Raw genomic sequence first — 16,204 nt, 5'->3', positions numbered from 1 at the left:
TTATATAAGTTACTTCTCAGTCGACTGCGGGGTGAGAGGCACAGACCCCCTAGCCCCGGCCCCGGATCCCTATGTTAAAATATTAGAGAAACATTAATTAACATGGTGTAGGCCTATTTCCTGCTTGAGTAACATGCATTTTAATCAGAATGTTTGTCTTGTGTAATCTACGAAAAGAATTGAAAACTTGACATATGAAGACCAGCCCACAACGTAAAATCAGAAATTTAAAAAATATTAGCACTGAAAATCGTATTTTGACTGGATATTAAATGATAACTGTCACTGTAATCACAAAACCTGGTAAGGATTGATACGGGAAGTCAGCCAAGTTAAACGTCTGGGATCACAAAGGCAACGGTCACCGAGTCAAATTGTGTAATAGTGTTGGTAAAGTTACATGCTACGCTCCTAAATTTCACTATTTCTGCTTTATTGCTGCCCCTATTAGCACCAAACCTCGCATAAAGAATGACGTTGGTAAGGGACTGACGCTCTTTGGTTTAGAGCCGGGTATATCCTAAAGGTTATGATCACTGGGATCAGATTTTCTAGTAGTGTTTGTCAAAGTTTTTATGACACTTTCCTCTGTGTATTGCTTGGAAGTGGTATGTTTTAACTGTTTCAAAAAGTTATTGCCAATTATAAACAATGTCTCCATATTTGTTTGTTTGTTGTTGGATTTAACGTTACACCGACACAATCATGATAGGTCATATGGCGACTTTCCAGCTTTAATGCTGGAAGAAGACCCCAGGTGCCCCTCCGTGCATTGTTTCATCACGAGCGGGCACCTGGGTAGAAACACCGACCTTCCGCAAGCCAGCTGGATGGCTTCCTCACATGAAGAATTCAACGCCCCGAGTGAGGCTCGAACCCACATCGATGAGGGGTCTCCATATTAATCGTATACATAACTGTTGTATAAGTAATAAATAAATCTGATCTATTTGAAACAAATGGAATGTTAAAATAGTCAGATATTACCAAAGTCTGCTTTGACTACTTATAACTCAGAAACGAATATACCTTGTACCAAAGAACTTACATAATCTAAGAGGCAGGTATAACCATGGATATGACTACTTTATAATTGATAACTCATCCGCGGTGTTCATGAATGGAACTATTTTATGCAGCGTATAAACTTTTTTTGGAAACTTTGATGTTTTAGGTTTTTTATGAAGTTTACGTGTAATTCAGTTAGCAGGTAAACCGACCACAAGAATGGTCGTTGCCGTTGATGAATCCATTCCGATAGAATTCAGTACAATTGTGGAGCCACGGCTGTTGAGCCGACTACTCTTGACTGGCTGTTGAGCCGACTACTCTTACTGGCAGTTGAGCCGACTACTTTATTTGGCTGAAATAGAAAGAAAAAGATATACTGGGAATCCGCTTTTTCAAGAAGAGATACTTCAAATGGGTCGCAAGTTCGAGCTCCACAGGGTTCACTATCAAGCCTTCTCACTTGACAACAGTCACTGATTACTTTAGGAAGTGGACTCGAGAGTGGTTCGAATAAGCTTTACACTTTTATCACAATCAAGCTAAAATAAATGAGTATAAAATAACTAAACTAGATTTATCTTTATCAATCTTACCTCATGCCAGTTGTATTAACAAAAGCCTATTTTTTAGTGTTAAACCATGTCGTTTTCTTAAGCTGGCTGCAGACAGTGCAAAATGTACCAACTTCCAATCGCATGAAACGACGTTTGAATGTCAAATAGGAAGTTCTTATATAAGGCAGTTGGCAATTTGCTAAATTCGGGCCAGTCAATTAACTGAATTATTTTAACGTTTAAGCACAACCTATTTGTTAAATTCATTACATGTTATAGCTATTGTTCGACCTATGAGTGGATGAGTGGATTTGTAAATCGAGCGAGCGAGGTTTTCAAATCTCACACAGGTCTATAAACATGCACCATGCAGACCTATTCCGAGAATGATAACTGGCTTATCTACATGCTCCTTTGTTTTAAATGGTGCAGGTTGGGTTCGGATTCGTTACTAGTTTGTTTTATATATGTGTGATCAAACGCAAATATATAAAAGAAGGAACAACAGCACGTCCTAAAATTGTCGGGTACAATCATTGTAACCTGTTATATAAGGTGTTTTGAAACGTAATAGCATAAAATTAAGTCAACACACTTCGTTTATATGATGCAAACAGTGATGACTCTTCGTTGGCCGAGCGGTAACGGTATTCGTGTTATACTTTTTCTTCGGGTGTTCAATTCCCAGACCTGTACACATTTTATTTTTAAAACTGTATTTAATTTCTTCTTTTTTCAATACCATTCAACGAAGACAACCTAGTTCAAACTTGTTCATTAACTTATGTATGTCACTATGCCACTATTAACATTACCGATTTTATACGAAAACAAGAAAGAAAACAATGAATGAGAAACCAGAGAAAAATAAACTTGCACAAAAAATGTAAATTAAATGCAAATAAAATAATATATTGGACGGATGCAAGGTTCGAACCGTCCAAACTATCACTACAAAATGATAACGTATACATCCAGTCAACCTACTGCGCCATCAAGACAACTAATGATTTTACCTCGTATATTTTATATTTTAAACGAGGGTGCTACTGATTGTTATTCAATTTGCTAAAAATAAAAGCGCCATAATGTGGTTGTCAGCAATCGGGAAATGTCATTTGTATTCATCATTTGCATGAAAGCACCGTGCAGATTTGGTAAATAAAGTATCTTTCTGAGGCCTATCTGATTGTTAAAACACATCCTTTCATAATAGGGATTTGTCAGGATATTACACGGACGGCATTTTATCACAGTGTGTGGACATCTTTGAAGAACCGGTAAGTTTATTGATTTACTTACTCGGTTACTCTTTGATTTTGATGTTTGAGAGATCGATATCTTTTCGATTAGGGAAACCATCATAATTTGCCTTCCTTATTTACATAGTTTGTAACCTACTTTTATAACCTACTTCTATGACCATCACTGGGGTCTTCCTCCACCATCAAAGCTGGAAAGTCGCCACATGACCTGAGATTGTGTCGGTGCGACGTTAACCCCTCCCCCCCCCCCCCCCCCCCCCCCCCCAAAAAAAAAAAAAAAAAAAAAAACAAAATAATAAAAAAAATAAATGAAATGACCAATCAGAGCGAGTTATTTTTCATTTAATGTGGCTTCTTATTCCTGAAGACAAGTGCGACTGTAGCAATAATTTTCGAAGAACGGCTGTACATGCTGAAGAACGTCGACTGAATGCGAATGTGTACCAATGACCAGATGACCGCTCCTTCATCGTATTTCAAAGGTAGCCGACTCATTTTTGATAGTTCTGTGTGTCAGTCAAAGGTAGGCGCAGAATCCTATATGATTTGTAAACGTCAATAAAATGAACACGACTGACTCTTCAACCTGATTGGTCGTGGTTGAGTGCTGGCTTGTCCTGTTGGCGGCTTGAGCCCAGTACTTCGGCGGCTCATTCTTTTTTACGGTGAAAAATTGAGGTGTAATTAGATTCTACATTCATTTTATTATTCTAATGTAACAGTTATTTTGTCTTTATACTTTTCCATCATAATAGTTATGTGCGAGCTAATTTCATTTTAATGCAAAGGACTGCTTCACAGGAGTTGTTTATTTAGTAGATTTCCCCAGTACAAATTCTTCTAGCCGGGGATTTGATACATTTATAAGTTATCTTATTGCACATATATACATTACATTGATTGTGTATTGTACAAAATATTTCATACTTATTTGAAAAAAAAAACAACAACAAAAAAAAACAAGTCTATGCTGTTCAATTCTCAGACAATAAAACCTTGCCTGCAGAGTTAGGAGAGAACAGTGTAGACTCTGATCTGCCAGCAAGGTTGTATTTACCATTATAAATAAAGTGGATGAGATATGTTTGAAATGCAATAATACAGGAAACTTAGACTCTTTAACTTGCAAAGTGTATCACTGGAATGGCACATACTGAACATTGCACACTATTCTGTTCTTGGTAATAGTAATAGAAAGTGTGTATATGTTTGTTTATGTTTGTATAATAACTGAGGTTAACTTAAAACAATATGTGAAGCGGAAATAGTATAAGAAAAGATTTGATAAAATCATCTGGATGATTAAAGCAAAGTCACCTTCCACATCTGATTGCAGTTTAAGCTTATGTTACACTGGTTACTACATTTTCAATTGTACTTTGTGCAAATACTTCATTTACGTTTAAATTCATACTTATTTAAACCTTTTCTGCAAATGCCAGCCACCTTAGTTCTCCATGATAATGAAAATATGGAGCTGAATGGTTTCAAGACTGAAAACACATAAATGTTGTACATACCAATGAGTATTGCTGTTAAATTTAAAGTGTTAATTTCATACCCAACGTTAATAGTCGAATAGCCAAAATTTCAATAAATTTGACCTTTTGACCCTGAGTTTAACCTTGACCTTGAGGTTGTAGATATCTTTAAACACATTTTATGAGGACTTGTACACTGTAAATGCAATTCAATGTGTTTTCAATACTATATCTTGATTTAATTAAAATGCTGCTGACATTACCATATTTTGCCCATTTTCTTTAATTTGGCGGCCATCTTGGTCGCCATCTTTGAATTCTCCATAGTAATGAAAATATGGAGCTGATTGGTTTCAAGATTGAAAACACATTAATGCTGTACATAGCAATGGCCATTGATGTTGATTTTCTCGTAAGGTGTTAATTCTATACCTGATGTTAATAGTCGAATAGCCAGAAATTCAATAAACTTGACATTTTGACCTTGAATGTGACTATGACCTTGAAGTTGTAGATATCTGTAAACACATTTTCTGAGGACTTGTACACTGTAAATGAAATTCAAGTTGTTTTCAATACCATATTTTGATTTAATTCAAAATGCTATTGACATTACCGTATTTTGTCCACTTTTTTAATTTGGCGGCCATCTTGGTCGCAATCTTGGATCTCTCCATGGTAGGGAAAATTTGGAGCTGAATGGCTTCAAGACTGAAAACACATAAATGTTGTACATAATAGTGAGCACTGATGTTTTCTCGTAAAGTGTTAATTTTATACCTAATGTTAATAGTCGAATAGCCAAATTTCAATAAATTTGACCTTTTGACCTTGAATGTGACCTTGACCTTGAGGTTGTATATATCTGTAAATACATTTTCTGGAGACTTGTACACTGTAAATGCAATGTAAGTTGTTTTCAATGCCATATTTTGAAATAGTTGAAAATGCTGCTAACATTACCATATTTTGCCCATTTTCTTTAATTTTGCGGCCATCCTGGTCGCCATCTTGGATTTCTCCTACTTGCAAGCGAAGACAGATGGCCAAACACACTTTTCACATGGTGTAGAAATATTTTGTATAACATGCCGCACACCTTTTTTTTTCAAAATTTTGGACCTAATCTCCCAGACTAAAAGTCGTAATCAAATAGAGGAAGAATCTAACAATTACTGAAAACAGTCAGAAATTATTTTGAAAACATTCGAGTAGCATTACCTTAGTAATAAACACGCTATCTAACTTGAATTTCATCGTTGTAAAGCCAAGTTGGTTGCAAAGGATCCGCGATCTTGTAGCTTATCAGCAAGCGTTTTGATTATAAGCTTGGTAGCGATGGATTGTGATATATGTTACATATAAAGTAAGCTGTGAATAAGTCGTAACATGGGAATGGCTATTCTTGCATTGCTTGCATTTTCCGTAAGTATCTTACTATCTTACTAACAGATTGAATTGATTGTTAAATTGCTGTTTACAAAATAATTCAGAAATGGTTAATGGCAAGCTTCTACAAATTATCTTTACCTTTATCTTTACAGGCATGTCTCAGTTCTGTGTGTACTGTTTCCTACACAAGTATGTAGCTTTTATCTCTATTTCTTATTATTATTATTATGTCTCTTTTGCATGGTGGCTGATTTCTGCCATTTCGTGTTTTCGTGCCGGCGAGGCGAAATGTTGAAATTACGAAAACACAAAATGTCGGGATAAAAATGCTTATTTGTCGTATGTTCGCTTTTCGACCTTCGAGGCGAATACACGAAGTAACAAAACATTGATGGCGAAATAACGAAATTGCAGAGGCGAACACACGAACTTTTGTATTAATCACTTTTCGTATCGGCGGGGATTAAAACTTCGTTATTTTGCCTTTAATGTTTCGTTACTTCGTGTATTCGCCTCGGAAGGCGAAAGGCGAACACACGAAAATTGAGTTGTTTCCGACATTTCGATCGTTACTTCGGTCCGCCGACATGAACACACGACAAATGTTTCGTGTAGGGTCTGTCTTAATACACTATAATAATGGCGCAAAATGGGGCGTGATGTATATATGAGTTTTAGACTAGAACTGAATCACTTCAAGAGTGACATGTTTTATTGCACATGAAACATAATTGCTCTGTGTCTGTACAGGATGAATTTCGCGCCATGTGTGGCTGCGTTAAAGCGCCTTTGAACGTGTTTATCATGAAAAGGGCGCTATATAAATCTGTTATAATAATAATAATAATAATTTTCTATCATAAATTGAAAAGATTTTTTGTATAAATGGTAAAACACATTATCTAGATAGCATTCAAAGTTCAGGTCGGCATAATGATATGCCCCGTAAGACTGACAGAAGCTTAATGTATGTACAAATTTAACACTAGTGATAAAATATCTACATGACATCTTTATTTATGGAATATAAATCATTATCTCTCGTTTTAGGACAAATATTACTTTACAAATGGTAAAACACATTATTTAGATAGCATATTCATTATACGGAGACACGACAAAAGCTGGACGACAACACGAAGTTTTGATACCCGCCTACACGAAAAATGATTAATATAAAAGTTCGTGTTTTCGCCTCTGAAATTCCGTTATTTCTCCTTTAATGTTTCGTAACTTCTTGTATTCGCCTCGAATGTCGAAAGGCGAACACACGACAAATAAGCAGTTTTCGACCTTTCGTGTTTTTTGTGTCTCCGACATTTCGACCCGCCGACACGAACAAATATGCATTATTTCGACCTTTCGTGTTTTCGTTACTTCGACATTTCGCCTCGCCGACACGAACACACGAAATTGCAGAAAGCAGCAACCATACTTTTGGGACAGTCTTAAAGTTTCTACTATTCTATGTTTCGAACTTATTTGTCTTTTTGACAAGGCAAACTGTCGCTTATTAAACTTATTCAGACTGCTTTACTTTTAATCTTTAAATTCACAATATGAAAATTTCAAGAAAGTATCATTTAGATTGTTATTTCAACTATTTAAAACTCCTGTTAGTCATCTCTTACAACAGTTCAATTCATCTTGACATTGGGAAAAAATAAGGATAAATTAAGTTGCATTTAAACAATTCAGGTCATTATGGAACTACCTTCGATCTGGGAATGGTACCTATGTACAGTCACTACAATCCAGATATGACTTTTGATATTGCATCAAACTCCAGCGGACAATTGCGATTGTACATTCCATTCCTTAACATCAATCGTACCAAAACTCTGAATAATGGACACACTACTTTAACAGTATCAAACCAATTAATCAGCAGAGGAAATTTTACAGAAAAAAGAGGAATCCGTATTCAAACTGATGTGCCCGTTGCAGTTTTTGTAACCTTGTATTTAAGTGGTTTAACGGAATCTTACCTGGCATTGCCTGTATCATTTGCTGGAAAAAGTTATATGTTGGCTGCCTTTGAACCATATAATGGTGCGTATTCCGAAGCTCTCGTTGTCAGCAGTTTTACCAATACGATTGTAAATATAACAACAAAGAGACAGATGACTTCGTCGGAATCTTTGAACTGGCTAGATGCAAAACAAATTGCTGAAACAAATGATATTTCCGGGACTGACATATCTGCAAATGCAAACGTTTCCGTAATAGCAGGTACTACTTGTGCTCATGTACCACATAATTACACTTATGACTGTGGGTTTATTGTTGAACAACTCATACCTACTAATGCATGGGAAAAGGAATATATCGTACCTAATATGCCCCCAAGGACAGGGGTTTTGATACGTGTGCTTGCACACAAAAATCAAGATGTTTGTTTTTACACACAACGTGGATCTACTTGTAAACAAGTTCTTAATCCTCAGCCATTAGAATTTTCCACAGGGTCTGAACCGGTTGTTGTAAGGTCCAACACCACTATTAGTGTCATGTCATATGGCGTACAAGGAGGTCCATTTATGACAGTTGTTCCAGGTATTAAGAACTTCATGAACGAATATCATTTCGTCGTACCATCCACATATTCCTCATTTAATAATTCTTTAGCAGTTGTTATACAATCTGCTCAATCAAGTGGACTAATTCTTGATGGAGCTTCAATAAATTCAATAAAACACATGACTTCAACGTGCCACAACCATTTGATAGTTACAGTGTCCTTATTTTAAACATCTCAACTGGATACCACAAACTAAGTCACCAAAATGCAAAAGTGAAGTTCGGAGCATTTCTCTACGGAAACGGATACTATGCAGGGTATGGACTTCCACTTGGAATACAGAAAGTAACAGGTAAAAAGAAACAAATTTTTTCTAAGCAATATATTATTAAATAAGTGAAATGGTCTATTGGCTAAGGCTAGAAAAAAATGACAATCGTAACACAAAAATGAAAAACATGTTAGTAAAATGTTTAACTTTTTGAAGACGTTTGAAGTCTAGTAAATGAATTTCAGCGTGAAATTGGCATTATATTGTTTTCATATCTGCAACAAAAGACAATTTTGAGACATATTTTTTTAAATCTTATATTTATTGCATGCAATAATTGATATAATATTATCGCTTGGAGTTTACAAAAAAGCTGTCTTCATTGCATATGAATGAGATGTAGAACGTTGGGTTTGACTTACCCCACCCGCTGTATAATACATTAAATTTCTGACATAAGTATTTTTCATCATTTATAATGTAAAAACGTTTTTTTTTCATTTGTTTTAAAGAAAACAAAATGAATAGATTATTTTTGAAAAATCAAATATTCCTGTATTAGCATTAGATACCTTTTTCTGAGTAGCGAAATACTGCCCAACAGACCAGAACATCAGAATGAATTAAGACAATGTATTTATTTGAGCTGTAAAGTTGTGCTACCAGATCTGTAGAATATTAATTATATAGCTCTTCATTTTTCAGCAGAATTAGAAATGCATTTTTCTTTCCATTTAATTTGTTTTCGTATTCCAGAAAAGTTAACTGATGGGGGCAATATATGTTACTATTGCAACGAGATATTCCACGTTGAACTGTGTGACGTTGTCAAGCGGTGCTCGGAAAATGAGGTATAACTGAATCCTATTATCAAAAGGTGTAATAGGGGTTTTACGTAACCTGTTTGATGTCATTAATTCAATTAGTCGCAACACAAGAAGCATAATTGTAGTCATTGTGAATAATACATGGCTGGCCATTAAATATGCTAGGTGAAAGAATGTGATCTGTCGGTTTTGTACATGACTTATTCTTGACCGAAAACCTAAATGAAAAAGGAAAACTTTGGCTAATTTGATCATAATGGATTCTTTTAAACCATTATACCACACGAAGTCTATAATAAATTACAGTACATGGCAGTGTACTTGAATGGATCTATCACTTATTTTTCTGTCATTATTGCAGCTTTTGGGAGAGAAAAATGGTTCGATGAATACAATTTGTACAAACTTACACGCGATACTTTACAGAAATAAAAAAAAAACATTTAAGATAAAAAAGCAAAAAAAAAAAACGGTGTCACTTTCTATTTTTATGATACAAGCATTCTCCGGCTTATTCTTTCAAATATCATAAGATACATCTGTATGGGTGGCTGCGTTCTTTGAATGTGGCCTTTGCTGTTTGGACTTTTGTCCTTGTTTTTCTAACAAAAATATAATACTTGTAAGTTGTGATGAACTCATAATGTTGCTCACTTCTATAGATATGCTATTTAGAACGGTTTTCAAAGCATGGCAGACAAACGTTTAGATCCGGCTGCATATCACAGGAGTTAAGTATAATTTATGTTTATAAGTTGATTTTATGTTTACAACATTGATTTTATGTTATTAAATGTTTTATAACAAAAATATATAACGATAATGATACATGATTCTCTGTCGTAATTTTCCTGATGTATGAAGCAAATTGTGTCCCCAGCTTTAAAAATACTCTCACTTTTTGTCGATTGAATACATGAGACCGAATTAAATGCGATATGTTAATTGATAATTCCGGAATACAGTGTATTAATGATTTTGGTTTGTAAGAAAAACACTTTTTACATGTTACAGGTATGTTTGAAAGAATCAGAAACTGCTGGTAACGACCCAGACAGATGTGTAGACTGTTGTTCAGGAAGTTACTGTAATCACAAGGGTTGTGGAGAGACCGGTAAATTAAGATGCAACCACTGCTGGCATTGTTAAGAAAAAATCAAATCTTGTCAATGTATGCATTAATTAAGAGCATTTGGCAGGCAATCAGCGTCATACGCGGTTGAAAAAACACACACACACATTGCCCAGATAATTAAAGCTTAAGATTATTTAAGACCTTAATAACACTCTTAGTTTAAACATATTTTATTACAAGTACACCTCTGCAATATTCAAAATAAACAATATACGAAAGGGTTTGGTAACCAGTTCTAGCAACTACCAGTAAATACCATCCACTTGTCGAAGTTAAACGTACAAGAGATTTACCTATAATACGCTCAATATGAAGCATCATTTTACTTTTTTAATATCATTACCTGATATCATTATTGTAACGTTTAGTGCCATGTACTGGCATCCACACAGACAGACACACACAAATCCCGTCGGTGAAAAGCTAGCTCATCAGCAAAGGTGATTTATCTCGCCTATATACTGTCATTTTACTCCAGTGACAATTGACAGGTTCACAAATTTGCATATTAATGGAATTACTTCCCTTTATGCATTCAGTAATCGTTACATTACTTTCCCCTCCGAGAAATCTCGTCCCGAGATTTGGCCTAGGAAATGCATGCATAAGGCAACTCCAGTCCGGCAGTTGACTATATCCCACCGCTTTCACCATTTGTAATGTTTTAGTGCCATGTACTGGCATCCACACGGACAGACACACACAAATCCCGTCGGTGAAAAGCTAGCTCATCACCAAAGGTGATTTATCGCGCCTATATACTGTCATTTTACTCCAGTGACAATTGACAGGTTCACAAATTTGCATATTAATGGAATTACTTCCCTTTATGCATTCAGTAATCGTTACATTATTAAAGCACATCAGGAAGGAAATAGAATTTACAAGCCTGATGGCGTATCAACTATTTGCAGGTTTACCCGCAAGAGATCAGCGCGGTCCATTATGCTATGACTGCGAGTATGCGTTTTCTCCTGATGAATGTGACACACTGATGCTGTGCGATCAGGGACAGGTATTGATAACATGCTGAATTGTTTACAAAGCACGACGAATGTTTCGATATTTCAATGATCTTTATATTGTTACTGATATACTCATCAAAATGAGAAGCCAAACGCTATAGATATGTAAGCAGCCATTCAAACATATAATAAAAAAGAATATACAACAGTCTATGAAAATATGGTTTTGGAATACCATGACCGTAGCGACCACTGAGGCAAGAAAGGCACTTGCGTCGGTCGATTTTTCCTCCTCAGTTGCCTCGGTTGATTTTTTTTCTGCCTCAGCCTTATATTTGGTCTCAGTCTATTCTTTTGCGTCAACTGAATCATGAAATTGCCAGCCTTTCCGGTGGAATTTTATCTCGATTTGGTTAGTATTTCTTTATTTTTGAATCTGTATGTTATATAAATTATGGAATACACTGTAACGTAGATCTACGAGGTCAAAACTGTGTGAAGTATGCGTTCCTTTTAATATCGTACTGCGGTTTGTACGCGCTTATCAGATCGGTAAGATTTTATGTTTTCAATATTTTTCCAGCTGCATCCAAAAAATATCCGCCAGTAATCTAAAGGTCACTCCAAGACGCGTAGCCTGACTTAACTCAGTTACTCTGCTAATAAACAGCTGAGTAACATTTGAAGTTAAAGCCAAAAATTAAAAAGGCAAAAAATTTGAAACAAGCAGTAAAACAGATCACAAAAAAGATACGAGGGTAGAATCACTGTTTCCGCATATTCTGTAAACAATATTGATATGTAATGCCGTTAGACATCTTGATAATAATCACGCTTGATATAGTTGATATTATGATTGCGGTATCATGAAATATTTTCATAAAATACTTCATGTTGTTACATTACTATGGTATGGCCTTGTTTGTGTAACAATGTTTAGAGGACTCCATACACACTAAACAGACCTGTTTAGACTTTAATACCACATACATAAACTAGAATTAGATTATTAAAATTGAAAATTTGTTTATAACACTGGAGGCTACCGCCTAACCCCTACTACCCCCATAATCATTGTGCAAATACCTTAGATTGCATTTATTTTCGGTCTCCTTGTTACGAAAACATCCTTGAAGAAATATCAAATCTCAAGGCTTCAATCGTTAAGTTAAGATGTTCCACTTTTTATGAAGTTTATTTGAACAGGGAGTGATAAAACATTTTGTTGCATATGCATATTTAAAACTCTGGGATACTGTCAAAATATATGATATTATGTTCATGAATATGGATTTAAGATCTTTGGTAACATAATCCGGTCTCCTACAGTCTAGTAAATATTTCAAAATTGTCATTCATATAGTAAAAACTACTGCAGATGACGCGCATTTTTGTGTCACCAGACAACCTGATCAAATGTAAATATTACTGAACTGGTTTATATCATCGTAATCATCAACAAATATTTTACCACTGTTACAATATATGGTTGCCAGATTAAGATATTTTGATATCATTTTATGATTCAGACACGTCTTTAAATATTTTGAGTAATCTGTAATCTTCAAAATATTTAGCAGATACAGTATAATACTAACTTAAGTTTAGCTGTCAATTTTTTTTTATTGTATTAAGATGTCAGGTCATGTAATCACACACACTTACATCGTAATCGAAATACTGCCAAATGCAAAAAAATGTCTAAAATACTATAGAAAATGATCCATTGAAACAACTTTGAAAATGTATATTGCGTATAAATATATATAAAATGTATATTGAAAATGTATATTGCTGAAAAGTAAGTCTTCTTACTTTTTTAATTGCTGGGGTGTTATTAATTCGTATACATAATATAGGCATAAGTTGCAATATCATTTGGCTACTTTTATACCACGGAAATTACCATCATAAGTTTCCCGTCAAAATACTTTGACTTTGAACTTCCTTTTTGAAAGTAATCTTCTTGTAATATCAGAGCCAGTTATGCAATGTGTTGCCCAAATATCAAAAGGAATAGCTTAGAACTTTTCATTCGGAACAATAGAGTTTCTTCGTTCTCACTCTTTAGCAAACTAAGTTGAATGAGATTGCAGCCAACATGCCTTAAGCAGCCAGCCAAGGGAGCGACACAAAGTGGCTGCTTAAGACAGGTGGTTGCTTTAGTCATGATGAAATTAGAAAAAAAAAGTCATTTTAGGAAGTTTGTTAATAGGTCACTTAAGGCAAGTGGCTGCTTAATACAGGTGGCCGCTAAGATAGGATTTACTGTTTACCTCTATCGCAGTTCAAGTAGACTATATTGCTATCAAATGTGTGCAGAACAACTCTCTGAATCTTCATTTCATGTTACACTTCACCTGCCTTGCCTTCAAGTTCTATTCATTGATTTTTTTTTTTTGATTTTTTTTTTTTCTTTTTTTTTGATTTTTTTCAATTGTCGAAAATGGGCGATATGCCGGTTGGCGAAGATTAGTTGCATGGCTCCCCAGAAAAGTTTTCATACCTACGTTCTATTACGTACGTTTCCTGGCTATTTTATATGTAATTTCCTACAACATAAAAAGTGAAAAGGTATTTTTCTCTTTAATATAAAAAAACAACGTGCAAGAATCTGTTCTTTCATGTCATACTCTATTTCCCCATCTCAATCCCCCACCTGCGGGAGAGTGTAAGGCACACCCCCGACGCTATGCCTATACCTTACCAATTTACGCCAGTTTAGAGAATACGCATATTTAAACCAGAACATAAACATTCTAGGTAAGGTAATCGATTGATTTTCTTTGTATGTCATATTACAGTAAATATCGACAATTATTAGAATAAAAATTCAGTATAATAAATCTGTCTTAATACTTTCAGGTTTGCAGCATAGAAGAAACTAGATGGGGAACGCATTCTAATTTCAGAATGGGTTGCGCCCATGCATCGGTAATTTTGTAAATGGTATTCTTTTAATAACTGTTTTAACTTATCTTATTATGGAGTTATGTAATTGTCCATGACTTGCTACAAGACTTAAAGTCTATCACTAAGAACAGAAATAAATGAGCCGTGCCATGAGAAAACCAACATAGTGGGTTTGCGACCAGCATGGATCCAGACCAGCCTGCGCATCCGCGCAGTCTGGTCAGGATCCATGCTGTTCGCTTTTATAGCCTACTGCAATTAGAGAAACCTTTAGCGAACAGCATGGATCCTGACCAGACTGCGCGGATGCGCAGGCTGGTCTGGATCCATGCTGGTCGCAAACCCACTATGTTGGTTTTCTCATGGCACGGCTCAAATTATTTTAATTACCTATGACGTAAACTGTATTTTAGGTCATGTGACATTTCTGTTTTACGTACATTTCTTTTCATTTGTTCATGCGTATATGTATGCATAATGTTCTAACATTTGTTTTACAAATTTCCTACTCCGTTTAGTGCAGTCCAATACAACGTTCTGTGCATGTGTTGCCACGTTCAACTCCCACTTGCCAAGCCTGTTGCAGTATGGACTATTGTAATTTGAATTGCACAATGGGATCAGGGCATGGACAACCTATCATAGTAGGTCAGTAATGTTTGCAATATTGGTCTTGGTCACTTTTATTACCAATTGGTGATACAGTGGCGCAAAACTGAAAGATTATGCATTATACAGAAATACCTTCTGCAAGTTGCTTCTTCAAAATATAAAACCTCTGTTAGCTATATAGATACCGGACTTACTAGTGATATTTTAGTGTAGAGATATCAGGATGTAAAATAATTACTAATGGTTGATTTCAAGATTGTTCATAGTTTTTAGGCTGGCCCCCAGACATCAATACCCTATGATCATTGATATCATGTAAAATACCACTGTAGAATTACAACAGATAGAAATGTTCTTTAAAATCTGTTTAAACCCCCTTGATGCCGCATTGTTCATATCGTAATATTAAAAACAGTTAGTTCAGACAAGCAATGAGTGAAATCCACTGTAAATACCAACACAAAAAAAAAACAGCAAGGACATTTTTGTCTTGAGTAATTTTGTAATTCATAACTGACCAGCAGCTTATTAGAAAGCAAAGATTCCAAGCAAACTTTTGTACTAAATATGTTACTTTATATTATTATTTTAATACATTTTATTGTGTTTTTGTGTTTTTCCAGGATGAAGAGGAAGTTGGATGAACTTAACAATGTTCATTATTTGAGCTGTGCCATGACAAAACCAACATAGTGGGTGTGCGACCAGCATGGATCCAGACCAGCCTGCGCATCCGCGCAGTCTGGTCAGGATCCATGCTGTTCGCTAACAGTTTCTCCAATACCAATAGGCATTAAAAGCGAACAGCATGGAGCCTGACCAGACTGCGCGGATGCGCAGGCTGGTCTGGATCCATGCTGGTCTCAAACCCACTAAGTTGGTTTTCTCATGGCGCGGCTCATTTATCATTATCATTCTATAGATTTGTAGCATGTATGTTTTGTTCACGTAAAGAAAAGAGAAACCAGGAGCTGATGCATTATATAACAAATGTTGCTGTTATAGGATAAAACTTCATATAAATTTCATCAGAATTAGTATTTGTATTTTGTATAAACAGATCAGTAATCAGGATGTTAATTCTTTAAAATGGTTAAAGGTTGTGAACAATGATAAGAGAACTCTTGGAAAAACAAAACACGTATTTACAATGAAAAGAATTATTAACAAAAAGAACACATTTATATCATTGCAATGATATACTTCAGTAAGTCGCTTTTTATGGTCAGAGGACATGCTTTCATTTCCTAGGGCAAA

At 35.3% G+C, this 16,204-nt stretch overlaps 1 protein-coding gene across 1 annotated transcript; it reads left to right on the top strand.

Moving 5' to 3' along the window:
- The first annotated feature begins 5,861 nt into the window (after window positions 1-5,861).
- Window positions 5,862-16,204, top strand: LOC128558428 (IgGFc-binding protein-like). The gene is made up of 8 exons (XM_053547552.1): window positions 5,862-5,892; window positions 7,402-8,576; window positions 9,252-9,346; window positions 9,985-10,436; window positions 11,372-11,472; window positions 14,288-14,356; window positions 14,854-14,983; window positions 15,571-16,204. Exon 2 carries the CDS (start codon window positions 7,431-7,433, stop codon window positions 8,451-8,453), a length of 1,023 nt encoding a protein of 340 aa, XP_053403527.1. The 5' UTR covers window positions 5,862-5,892; window positions 7,402-7,430; the 3' UTR covers window positions 8,454-8,576; window positions 9,252-9,346; window positions 9,985-10,436; window positions 11,372-11,472; window positions 14,288-14,356; window positions 14,854-14,983; window positions 15,571-16,204.

The sequence above is a fragment of the Mercenaria mercenaria genome, chromosome 7 (genome assembly GCF_021730395.1).
Source record: "Mercenaria mercenaria strain notata chromosome 7, MADL_Memer_1, whole genome shotgun sequence".
Taxonomy (NCBI): Eukaryota; Metazoa; Mollusca; class Bivalvia; order Venerida; family Veneridae; genus Mercenaria; species Mercenaria mercenaria.
This window is presented reverse-complemented; position numbering and strand designations above follow the sequence as displayed.

Bases quoted from the DNA above. Each gene is read 5' to 3' on its own strand.
- LOC128558428 (XM_053547552.1), top strand. From the start codon at position 7,431: ATGGTACCTATGTACAGTCACTACAATCCAGATATGACTTTTGATATT.